The sequence below is a fragment of the Pelobates fuscus genome, chromosome 4 (assembly GCF_036172605.1).
Source record: "Pelobates fuscus isolate aPelFus1 chromosome 4, aPelFus1.pri, whole genome shotgun sequence".
Taxonomy (NCBI): domain Eukaryota; kingdom Metazoa; phylum Chordata; class Amphibia; order Anura; family Pelobatidae; genus Pelobates; species Pelobates fuscus.
In genome coordinates, this window is record NC_086320.1 from 146,718,734 (window position 1) to 146,731,837 (window position 13,104).

The window sequence follows — 13,104 nt, forward strand, 5'->3', positions numbered from 1 at the left end:
AGTATATAATCCTGTTGGTCATTGATTTGCAAAGTAGCTCCAACATACCACGTAATAAAAAAGCATTACCTCATTATGTGGCTGTCTGTAGCTGCTACTGAGTTACAACTTCTACAATAAGACAGTTAGGACACCCTGTTGAAAAACTTGTAATGCATTGCAGTGCAGCAGATGTTACCTCTCACTAACAGAACTGAAACAGCGACCTCTGCTGGAGATTCGCCATATTACATCTGTAGCCGCTAGTGACGCCTGGGTAGACGTCGACATCGATCCCAGAGTTAGCTGATTGTAATACAGTGTACATATAAATACAGGAAGAGCGGCCGGGTCAGACTGGTACCACATGGCTCTGTACTCTGCAGCCCTGCCTGGGATGCTCCGAGGGGTTTCACGCCGTATGTGGCCGCAGTTACCGGCTGGGAGGGAGTGTATGTGCTTGCTGACCCCGGTGTGCAGTTTCCAGGATGCTTCGTCTTGCCATGTCCAGCCACACAGAGCCCTCCATGTATCCTCTGCAATGTCTGCCAAAAACCTGCTCAAGAAGTTCGCTTCTAAAACCAAGTGAGCATGGGGAATGGGTACAGGGAGCCCTCGTGGTCCTTGGATTTGGGACCAGTTACCCTGATTTCACCATTGCTTTAATTTTAACCCACTTAGATTTGTCATCCGTATAGATCGGAGTGAGAAGTTTCTATTCTGCTAAGATATACAATTCCCATAGCCAGCTAAAACCGAACTTTCTACTTTTTCATTCACCAGCAAAGTTATAGGGGTGTGCTGAATCCAAAAACAATACAACTCACAATGGAAAGAAGAGATTCTAGTATCACACAAGAAAGTCGCCAAAACTCATAAAAATAATAATTATAGAAAAATTTAAAGGAACAATATAGGGTCAAGAACACAAACCTGTATTCCTGACCCCATAGAGTTAAAATCACCATCTAGCTCTCTCTGTCCCCCCTTGCCATTCCTAACCCCCGTCCCATAAATATAATATCTTACCTTTATTGCAGTCTGCTGCCCCTGATCTGCGTGCTTGGCTGACATCAACAGAAGTAATTCTCTGAGCCAATCACAATGCTCTCCGATAGGATTGACGGAGACTGTCAAGGTGGCAGATCAGGGGCAGAGACAGCACAAGTCATACACATGCCAATCAGAAACTCCATCAAACCCAAAATGGCCTGTTGATAAATGAGATGGTTCTATATGATTTTCCTCCCTCATAGTGGAATGGGTGGAAAATCCCCTGGATAGAAGCTGATGGTAAACAGAGTTATTAGCCAAATCTCTTAATGGCATGTTTGATTATTTGAAGGGTTGCCAAATCAGACGTTTGCTAATAGTTCAATTATCCATTGACTTTGCTCTTTGAAAGCCATAATTTCCTGTGAAATGAGCAGAATATCATCTAGATAAACTACCATACAGACACCCTCTTCCTAGAAATGCTAAGATGGTCTTATTCAGTCTTGTGAAACCTCAGATTTGATGTGATGATGAAAGCCATGAACTGTCATGGCTCCCATTGCCCTAAAGATTGTTTTTGTACTGACATAGACTTACAGAGATTTAAGGATGTATCTTGACAATAGGCAAATTAAAATATGGTTTACTAGGATTTAAAGGACCACTATAGGCACCGAGACCACTTCAGCTCTATGAAGTGGCTTGGGTGCCAGGTCCCTCTAGTGTTAACCCTGCAGCTGAAAACGTAGCAGTTTCAGAGGTTAACTAGGGTTAATCCAGCTTCCGCGCTTAGACGTTGGATGTCCATAGGAAAGCATAGAGAAATGCTTTCCTATGGGCGGTTTGAATGCACGTGTGGCTCTTGCCGCGCATTCAACTTCGGCAAAGGGAGAAGAGTTCCGCTCTGGAGAAAGGTAAGTGTTTTAACCCCTTCAGCCCAGCGGGAATGGGACCCTGAGGGTGGGGGACCAATTAACATTATAGAACCAGGAAAACTAGTTTGTTTTCCTGGCACTATAGTGGTCCTTTAAGATCAAGCTTCCACACTTTTTGCAGTATCCCTAGGATTGCCTCTAACAGGCTAATGTTTTATCCTTAATAATGGACAGTATAATCAGGGCTCGAGTCCTGCAGGAACGCGTGGGAACGGCGTTCCTGCACTTTTTTTAGTGCAGGAACGCCGTTCCCGTTTATGGTCCTGCAGGTCCTCGCATTTGCCGCCCCCAAATGTCCCCCCTGTCATGGGGGGCCCAAGAGGTGGCCTAATGGCCACCTGATGGACCTCCCCGGCCGGCTCTTGTCTCTCTCTCTGTCAGACGCGGCGAGGGAGCTGTGTCCTCTCTGCTCCCTTTCGCCGCGCCGTTTGCTGATGCAGGGAGCCGGAATATGACATCATTTCCGGCTCCCGGCATCAGCAGACAGCCCGCGCGGCGAGAGGGAGCAGAGAGGACACAGCTCCCTCGCTGCGTCTGAGAGAGAGAGACAAGAGCCGGCCGCACTGAAGCCCCACTGGACCCCAGGGACAGGTCCACGCCAGCTCTCCAGGTAGGGAGGCTGGGTGGACATTTAAAAAAAAAAAAATACAAATTTTTGTGTGTGTCTGTGAGTGTATGTGTGTGTGTATGTGTGTGTGTCTGTGAGTGTATGTGTGTGTGTCTGTGAGTGTGTGTTTGTGTCTGTGAGTGTGTGTTTGTGTCTGTGAGTGTGTGTGTGTGTGTGTGTCTGGGAGTGTGTATGTGTGTCTGGGAGTGTGTGTGTATGTGTGTGTGTCTGTGAGTGTATGTGTGTGTGTCTGGGAGTGTGTGTGTCTGGGAGTGTGTGTGTCTGTGAGTGTGTATGTGTCTGTGAGTGTGTGTGTATGTGTCTGGGAGTGTATGAGAGTGTGTGTCTGTGAGTGTGTGTTTGTGTATGTCTGGGAGTGTGTATGTGTGTATGTTTGTGTGTGTGTGTGTGTCTGGGAGTGTGTGTGTGTGTGTGTATGTCTGGGAGTGTGTGTCTGGGAGTGTGTGTGTGTCTGTGTGTGTGTGTGTCTGTGTGTGTGTGTCTGTGTGTGTGTGTGTCTGTGTGTGTGTGTGTCTGTGTGTGTGTGTCTGGGAGTGTGTGTGTGTCTGGGAGTGTGTGTGTGTCTGGGAGTGTGTGTGTGTCTGGGAGTGTGTGTGTGTGTATGTGTCTGGGAGTGTGTGTGTCTGGGAGTGTGTGTGTCTGGGAGTGTGTGTGTCTGGGAGTGTGTGTGTGTCTGGGAGTGTGTGTGTGTGTGTCTGGGAGTGTGTGTGTGTGTCTGGGAGTGTGTGTGTGTGTGTGGGAGTGTGTGTGTGTGTGTGTCTGGGAGTGTGTGTGTATGTGTCTGGGAGTGTGTGTGTATGTGTCTGGGAGTGTGTGTGTATGTGTCTGGGAGTGTGTGTGTATGTGTCTGGGAGTGTGTGTGTATGTGTCTGGGAGTGTGTGTGTGTATGTGTCTGGGAGTGTGTGTGTGTATGTGTCTGGGAGTGTGTGTGTCTGTGAGTGTCTGTGAGTGCGTGTGTGTATGTGTGTGTCTGTGAGTGCGTGTGTGTGTCTGAGTGTATGTGTGTGTGTGTACCTGTGTGTCTGTGTGTCTGTGAGTCTGTGTGTGTGTCTGAGTGTATGTGTGTGTGTGTACCTGTGTGTCTGTGAGTCTGTGTGTGTGTCTGTGAGTGTGTGTGTACGTGTTTATATATGCATGCAAGTTTTGTTTTTTTCTGGTGGTGGGGTGAGGGTGGAACTCGAGTGAGTTCCCACACTTTATTCCCCAGGACTTGACCCCTGAGTATAATTAACACAATGTAGGAATCTGAGCAAATATAACCCATATTAGGAGCCTAAGCAGAGTTAACATGATATATTGCAGACATGATATATTATCATCCCAATCAAATGTATTATTATTACTGGTATTTATATAGCGCCAGCATATCTTGCACTTTACCATATTATTAAAGGGGGAGATTTAACAATAAATGAGACAATTACAAAAACTTACAGGAACAATAGGTTGAAGAGGACCGTGCTCAGACAAGCTTATAGTCTATAGGAGGTGGGGTGTAAAACCCAACAGGACAGGAGGTAGCAACAAAACAAGGTGGAGTGAAGCAGAACTGGAGAGAGTAGAGTGCTGCCCTTTAGGAGAGAGCAAGGGACTGGTATGTGAGGTAGAGGTTACTCTGGGAGGCCATAAGCTTTCCTAAAGAGATGGGTTTTGAGGCACTTTTTACATGATTAAAGATTAGGGGAGAGCTTGATGGTCGTAGGCAGGCTATTCCAAAGCAAAGGAGCCACCTGCAAGAAGTCCTGCAAGTGTGAGTTTGCTGTATGGGTGCGAGCAGTAGACAGGAGAAGGTCATGGTCAGAGCGGAGAGACTGAGAAGGTGCATACCTGCGAATCAGTGAAGAAATATAGGAGGGGCTAGAATTGGTCCGTGCTTTATAGGTTTAGATTTGTACCTTCAATTGACTCCTATAGGATACAGGAAGCCAATGTAAGGACTGACAGAGGGGTAAGGTGTGAGTGGAGCGAGAGGAGAGGAAAATCAGTCTAGCTGCAGAATTCATTAGACTGTAGCGGGCAATAGAACTTGTGGGAAGACCTATTAGGAGAGAGATACAATAATCCATGCGAGAGATTACTAGAGCATGGACAAACTCCTTAGTAGCATCTTGTGTTAGAAAGGGGCGGATGCGGGCTATGTTTTTAAGGTGGAATCTTGGGATCGACCAATTATCGGTCTGGCCAATATTCTGTATTTTCGGCAATATCAGTATCGGCCATTAAAGATACCGATATTGCCGATTAATACATACCAGGACCGCCTGGCCCATTACAAGCCTGGCAGTCCTGGGGGGGGGGGGGAGCAGCTCCCTGTCTAAATCTCGCAAGTCCCGCGACCGTCAGAGCGTTGCCATGGGTTACCATGGCAACGCTCCGCGCGGCACACAGGCCACAAGATTTACACAGGGGAGCTAAAGTAGCTGCTGGAAAGGTAAGTAAGCACTTGCCACCGGACCACCAGGGAATACACTATATCCCCCCTCCCTGGTAAGAAGCAGGGAGGGGGGACTTAAAGGGACACTATAGTCACCTGAACAACTACAGCTTAATGTAGTTGTTCAGGTATGATCTATAGCTCCCTGCAGGCATCTAATGTAAACACTGTATTTTCAGAGAAAATACAGTGTTTACATTGATTGATAGGAATACCTCCAGTGGCCGTCACTCAGACGGCCACCAGAGGGACTTCCTATCATGCAGGGCCCTAAAAAGGCCCTGTACACGTCAGTCGTATTAAAATACGTCTGACGTGTGCAGGAGAGAGAAGGCACTGTGTGCGCGCTTTCTCTCTCCAGCCTGTCAGCAGAGGAGGGGGGCGGGCAAAGACCGCGAGCTGAGCTGTCAGTCAGGGGTCAGCTGTCGAAGCCGCGCATGCGCACAAGGGAGCAATGATGCTTCCAAATGGAGCACTGCATTATATATGTACACACTACACAAACACACACTGCATTCATTATATGCACGCACTACACAAACACACACACTGTATTCACTATACACACTACAGGGGTAGGCAACCTACGGCACTAGTGCCATGCACGGCACTCGAGGTGTCTTTACACGGCACTCAAGGCTGTTAGAGCCAAACAGGCTCTGTCCTATCAGGAGTCCCAGTAAAACTTCAGATATCTGCTAATACAAAGAGGTGGTGAAGGACAATCCTCAATTCATGCATTGCAGCACATAGAGGAAGTGATCTCAGATCACTTCCTCCCAGCACTTGTGAATGGGAATCCACACTGTAGTAGAGCAACCTGCAGCTGCTGTTGCAGCTCCTGTCCTTGACCTGTACCTGGCCAGCCTGTTCCCCACTGGAACCCAGGGAAGCCACACACACTGCTAAATATACACAGAAATGCACAACAACCCTCCCCTCATACAAATAATACGAACAGCCCACAAACATACACACAATCCGCAGAAACGTAACCTGCTAACAATCCACATACATGCACACAACCCCACATGCAGTCTCTCACATGCAATACCCCAAACAGCCCCCACACATACACACACTACCAAAGACACAACGTGACATATCCATCCACAAACACAATTCCACAAGCAGCCCCCATACACAGCCCACATTCATATGTATCATACACAATACCACAAACTACTCCTGTGAACATACACATTATAATTGCTCATATTCGCACAAATATTCAGCGATACAAAGCAATTACCGTATAAATAACACAAGCAGAATACAGCAGCATACATACCTCAATTTAAAAAAATAGGACCGGCACGCTACGGGACATCACAATCCTATATCGGCACAGTGCTGCTAAAAGGTTGCTTACCCCTGCACTACACAAACACCCTCTGCATTCATTATATACACACTACACAAATACACACTGCATCCACTACACACACTACACAAACACACACCGCTCCCCTGTCTAAACACACTGCATCCACTACTTGTGGCATGTATATTTTGTGCATTTACCTTTAGAAGTAGTTTATTTTTCTTCAAAATGGTAAATGTACAGGTTATCGGCTATCTGCCTGAAACTTCACAGAAAGGCAAGCAGTGACACTTTGCACAATGGCAGGGGAGAGGTCCGGGGAGGTATATCTGAGTGTCATCAGTGTACAGGTGGTATTGGAATCCAAATGAGGTAATACGTTTGCCAAGAGAGGCAGTGTAAAGAAAAAATAGGAGGGCCAAGTACAGAGCCTTGGGGGACTCCAACAGAGACAGGACAAAGGGAGGAGGTATCATTACAAAAGGAGTCACTGAATGAGTTTTGGGAGAGATAGGAGGAAAACCAAGAGGACAGTGTCACAGAGACCGAATGATTGAAGAGTTTGAAGAAGGAGAGCATGATCAACGGTGTCAAAGGCAGCAGAGAGGTCAAGAAGAATTAGTATAGAGTAGTGCCCTTTGGATTTAGCTGCGATTAGGTCGTTAGTGACTTTAATAAGAGCAGTCTCAGTAGAGTGGAGGGGGCGGAAGCCAGATTGAAGAGGGTCAAGGAGAGCGTTGGAATTGAGGAAGCAAGTCAGACTGGTCTTTCCAGTAGCTTTGAGGAAAAAGGGAGCAGGGATATGGGACGATAGAAAGGGAGGACGGGTCAAGAGTTGTTTTCTAAGGTTAGATTGGGTCGTGGCCACAGGGCAAAGAAGGGAGTTAAAGGTATTTAAAAGACAGAACTAGACCCAGGGATTTACAAGCTCAGTACATAGGAATTTAGTATCATACAGGCTCTGTATAGCGACCTGTCTCCTAGTTACCTGTTCTAATAATGCTATAACCCTACATATATATGTTATTTAACCTACCAGACTTGACCATATATTGATTAATAAAGTCTTTAGTCGGTAGTCACCCATGTGTGGTGTAACACCAAATTAATATAAATATTACACAAGGTTCGTCTACATTAAAAGTTATTTATTTAGAAGACAACAACACAATACTATAAATGTATCACAAACACACAGCCCAGACCCACGGAGCAACAACCCTTTTAAATCTATCTCTCTATATAGTAATCCCCTTCCCCACACGTTTGATCTCACCCACGGTTAGGCCTTCACATCTAGTAAATGGCTCACTGCTGCAAGTCCAACATCACATCCACCAAGGAAGAAAAGGAAGCAATAGAGTATAACATGGTTCACCAAGATAGCACATGGCGTCTGCACATCTGCTCAGTAGCACAGCCAAGAAGGAACAGAAAGGAATGAATAGGGATAGGGGGGAGTGGTTATCTATTTCCTGACCTGTAAAGGTATTGAATTACCATATCAAAGGTAAAGCGTATCCCACCGTGAGAAAGGCATACATGAGCTTGGTCACATGACCCCTGGTCACCATATTAGTTTGACAGAATGTCACCACACCATGCACTGTAGCATTTAGCATTATAAGACTAGGATACTTAAGAGGTGAGCCAGTTCCGGCTTGATTGCACCACAGAGACTTAGACTATCAACCATTTACACTATTACATCATTTGACTAATTTCTACTATTTATTTATTCATTTATTTATCCTCCAGTACATATTCTACAAGTCTGGATTCTGCCCACACTTATTTGAGTATTGCTCTTCTCCATTTCGAATATGGGTTATGCCCCAGGACACCCCTGGAGTGTCCGGTTAGGTGTATCTCCACCAGTGTGACGGATCCTTTTCTCTGGACCCATCGGCACGGGTGGACTTCTTTCCAATATTTCGGTATTTAAAAGACACCTGGGATTGCGGGAGCATGAGCTAATGAGGGAGGAAAAGTGACTGTTTGGCAAGGGCAAGGGCTGTGTTGTATGAACGCAACATGAACTTGTAGTTGAGGAAGCCAGACTGGGTGCGTGACTTCCTCCAGCAGCGTTCAGCAGAACGGGAGCATCTCTGCAGGTAGGGTGTTGATTTAGTGCCCCACAGTTGGGGCATGTTCTTCTCAAGGTGCATGTTTGGAGTGGGGATGCAGCATCCAGGCTGGAGGTGAGGGTAGTGTTATATGAGGAGATAGCCAGTGAGGGACAAGAGAAAGTTGGGAATAAATATTAGCTGATAGCTGCGGGAGGTCAATATAATTCAGATTTCTATTTAGTTGAAGGGGGTTAGGTTGAGGATGATGGGTTAGGGGGCTATTGAGAGCAAATGATAAGAGGTACTCTGATAAAAATGTACTGATACTTTGTAAAATATATGTAACCAAATGAAGAGATCAGATATGTCTCTGAAGCATTGCATTTAAAGATGAAAATAGAGATTTCACTAATTTAAAGTTGTGTAAATTCACAGCAGTGTGAAATATACACTGCAGAGTGTTGCTGAGCACACAGAACGGTCACAGTACTGTAACATTTGTTGCTGAGCACAGGGTGGTCAATGTACTGTGAAATATACATTCTTTAAAAAAATGTCTGTCCAAAAACAAAAAACTTGCAGGGTGCAATAAGCCAGAAAACGTATGAGGGGGGAAAAAAAAAGGGTAAAACAATATGGTGGCCGAGGCAAGTGACATTCTAAAATGTATCTCATTCAGATGGTCACCTCTTTTAGTGGAGTAAAGAAAAGTAGGGTAAAGGATTGCTAAAATATTAGCTTGAAGGGACACTATAGTCACCAGAACAACTACAGCTTATTGAATTTGTTCTGGTGAATATAATCATTACCTTTAGGCTTTTTGCTGTAAACACTGTCTTTTCAGAGAAAATGCAATGTTTACATCACAGCCTAGTGATAACTTCACTGGCCACTCCTCAGATGGCTGTTAGAGATCCTTCCTGGGTCATGGCTGCCTAAAATGCATCCAAACATTCAGTGTCTCCTCCCTCTGCATGCAGACACTGAACTTTCCTCATAGAGATTAATTGATTCAATTCATCTCTATGAGGAGATGCTGATTGGCCAGAGCTGTGTTTGAATCATCATGCTGGTTTTGCCCCTGATCTGCCTCCTTGTCAGTCTTAGCCAATCCTATGGGGATGCACTGTGATTGGATCAGGCCACCACTTCTGATGATGTCAGCAGACAAGTTTTGACTGTTCTGAGTCAAACAGCATGCAGAGCTACAGCTTCAGGCTTGTATAAAAGTAAGATTTTGCTATTTTTAGGGAGGCATGAGGGGCCCAGGGGCGCTAGATGGTGGTTTTAACACTATAGGGTCAGGAATACATGTTTGTGTTCCTGACCCTATAGTGATCCTTTAAACAAAATAACCTGAACAAAATCATTAAATGTGAAAAATATTTTAATCAAAAATATACAATGTAGAAAGACTTGAGAAAATTTAAGGTAATTGGGTAGAAGCAAGAACTATTTGAAATAATATTGTATAAACAAAATAACCAGAACAGTTAACTATGGTTAGTATTTAAATCCATATACACTCTCTGAGGCAATAAGTAATTGTTAAAAGTTCTTAAACAGGTTTTTTGTAGATATCCTAAAGTGGACATGTCTCGTTTTGTCGTGCTGATTGGCAGACAGTGTGAGGCCTTCAGCAGGCCCATCCTATAGTTTAAAGATGAGTTTTTGAATAATGTTTCTTAGCATGTCTAACCAGAAAACTGGCTATGGCCGGTCTATGTTACTATGTTAATATTTACCAGCTGAAATTATGGAATATTCTGAAGAGTTATTACTCAATATGCTAGTTTAGTTTTTTTTTTATTGATTCTGTGTGTAATTCAGTTCTTTAAAAAAAAAAAAAAATAGATTTACATATTCTGTTTTATTAATGTCCTTTTTTTTTTGTACAGGAAAAAGTTCTGGTATGACAGCCCATCTCTTGGAACTCATTTTGTAAGTATGTTGGATATTCAAAATAATTATAATTCCCTCCAAATCTACTACATACCCTAGCAACATTTTGTGATCCGTAGTCCAGCAGTTTTAGTAATACTACTATTATGTGGTTAACCCTTTAGGGTGCATGTTTGATTTGTTTCTATGAATATACAATATTTGCTGCTGAGGATTAAAAAGAAAGAGATTAAGCATAATATGAGCCTCCGTGTCCTTTAATAAAATTCATAACCCTAAAACAACAAGAACCTTTGCACCAGGCCTAGTGATGCAATCCCACCATGGAGGAAGTTTCTGGTTGGTTACAGATCTTTTGATTATCTTTTCATTCTGTCTGTTGATTTTGCCAGCCCCGTTTGATGCTTGCATAAGGTAATCTAGTATTCAGTCTCTTTTACTTGCAATATATGCCATAGCATAATGTTTTAACATGTGAGTTAGAGTGGATTTTTATAGTAATCTATGTATTTTATATATTTTTCTATAGCTGTAGACAAAGGAGCTTCAATTGACTTTCCTGAGTTATGCAGGGCAAACTCATTGGCTGAAAATGACAGCTGATGGCTCTCAGCCAATGAGCTAAACTCTGCACCACCTAGCTATCATTGAGGCAGTGACTGGCTTGGACCCCCGTAACAACTACGCTAACATTTTCCTTTAATACTAGATTACTGTACGAACATAACACTATCACTGAGCAGAATTCAATTAAGAAATAGATCTGTTATAAAACATACATATATCAGCACTTTAAAAAAAAAAGTTATTTATTTATTTATTTTATATATTTAGGTGAAAAAACCTGACAGTTTGCTTAATCTAATGAAAGTACAAAAAAAGGAACATCGAGAAGACAGTATACGTATGAGGACCTTAAATTCAATCCTGCACAAAGCACTAACAGACTTGCTCAGAACGCCAGAAATTAGTAATGAAATTTATAACCTTAATCTGGAACTGTCTAAGGTAAGCAAAAATGACTTCTTACATTTTATTTTATTTATTTATTTGCAGGAGATGGTACACCGATCACCACACATGTAGTTTGCACATACAGGTGTCTGTGTGAGCTCCACCAATATCTGATCTAACATTAGTGGAATTAACTCCATCCCGCACAATTACACAATAAATCTCTTCTTCTATTACGGGACATAACAAATCTGTTCATCTATAAACCTCTCCGTACAGAAGCCAGATAAAAAAACAACTCAACATCATCCCATATCAGGATGGGGTATATTGCCCTAAAAAACAAATCTACCTTAGGAGAAAAACAATAAAAACTTTAAAAAGGGACAAATTACCTAAACTTAAATGTTATGCATATGAAAAAGAAATGCTTGTCAATGCAATACTAGACTTAATACAATTATGATAATATAATCTAGGGGTTTGTCAACTAAATGAAAATTGTATACATAAAATAAAAAAAAAAATCCATAACCAAAACTAAATTTATTTATTTTGTCTAAAAAGGCTTCCAAATGGACATGCTAAAAGTATAATCTATGGGCTATTACCTATAATGTTTGTATAACATTTAAATATACAGATTAGTGAAAGGCTCCTAGAATAAATAAAAAATAGAGGTATTCTAATCTTCTAGGGTTTCAATAGTGACAACTCTGCTTTTCAGACCCTCTAGTCCAATCTTAAAGGAACACCATAGTCACCTAAACAACTTTAGCTTAATGAAGCAGTTTTAGTGTATAGATCATTCCCCTGCAATTTCACTGCTCAATTCACTGTCATTTAGGAGGTAAATCACTTTGTTTCTGTTTATGCAGCACTAGCCACACCTCCCCTGGCTATGATTGACAGAGCCTGCATGACAAAAAAGGGTTTCACTTTCAAACAGATGTAATTTACCTTAAACAATTGTATCTCTTGCTTTGTAAATCGAACTTTAATCACAAATAGCAGGCGCTTTCAGGGTCTAGCAAGCTATTAACATAGCAGGGGATAAGAAAATCTTGCAATAAAGAAAGGATAAGCTTTAGATGACTCTTTACAGGAAGTGTTTATGGAAGGCTGTGCAAGTCACATGCAGGGAGGTGCGACTAGGGTTCATAAACAAAGGGATTTGTAACGGAGCTCCGTGTACCCCGACCGAGTACCCTCCGTTGATGGATGCTCCTAGCGCTCTCAGAGGACTCCAAGCACTGCAGACGACACCACAACCACCGCCGACTCCACAACCGCCGTAGCTTAACTGGAGCCGCGCCGTCTTCCTTCCACCCTGGATCGGCTTCTGTCCTCCAGGACCGTGTGGGGAAGACCTCTCCTCCAGGAGAGCGTATCTGGAACAAGCTCTTAAAAGAGCTAAGTGATTAAGAGCTCAGGGGAATATGCAGAGCATAGCAATCCCCAGTGTGATATAGCAGTTCCCTCCAATAACGAGACACGGCTACGTATTGAGGGTCAGAAGAGGTCTGAGGACTGGAACACCCAGCCTGCTTTTTATTAGGATCAGGTACATACAGGACACTCCCAGGGGGAGGATGAAATTGACCAATCACATGCATGGTAACACCCCCACGTCTCCTCCCCTCAGATAAACACATAACCCAATTAAAACATACATTATTTTACCCAAGTTCTGGATGTACCCCAAAAACAGGGGGTACAGCTTTAAATCTGGTATCCCCAAATAGCCCTTGTTCAGGGGAACAGTCTGTCCAAAAATCAGCCCATTCGGATGGATGGTTCGGGAGATACAGAGCTCCAAAGTTTTGACCGACCGCACAGACCAACTAGCCGAAAATAGTTCCATGAGTTTTGGCCTTGCGGT

The 13,104-nt window shown here is 43.4% G+C and overlaps 1 protein-coding gene across 1 annotated transcript in view; it reads left to right on the forward strand.

The window, feature by feature from the left end:
- The first annotated feature begins 299 nt into the window (after positions 1-299).
- The window catches only part of RBFA (ribosome binding factor A), a 22,566-nt gene continuing 9,761 nt past the window's right edge, over positions 300-13,104 (forward strand). The window contains exons 1-3 of the mRNA XM_063450488.1: positions 300-564; positions 10,265-10,307; positions 11,103-11,276. Of these exons, the coding sequence (XP_063306558.1) occupies positions 347-564; positions 10,265-10,307; positions 11,103-11,276 (435 nt within the window). The 5' untranslated portion in view covers positions 300-346. The remainder of the gene's footprint in view (positions 565-10,264; positions 10,308-11,102; positions 11,277-13,104) is intronic.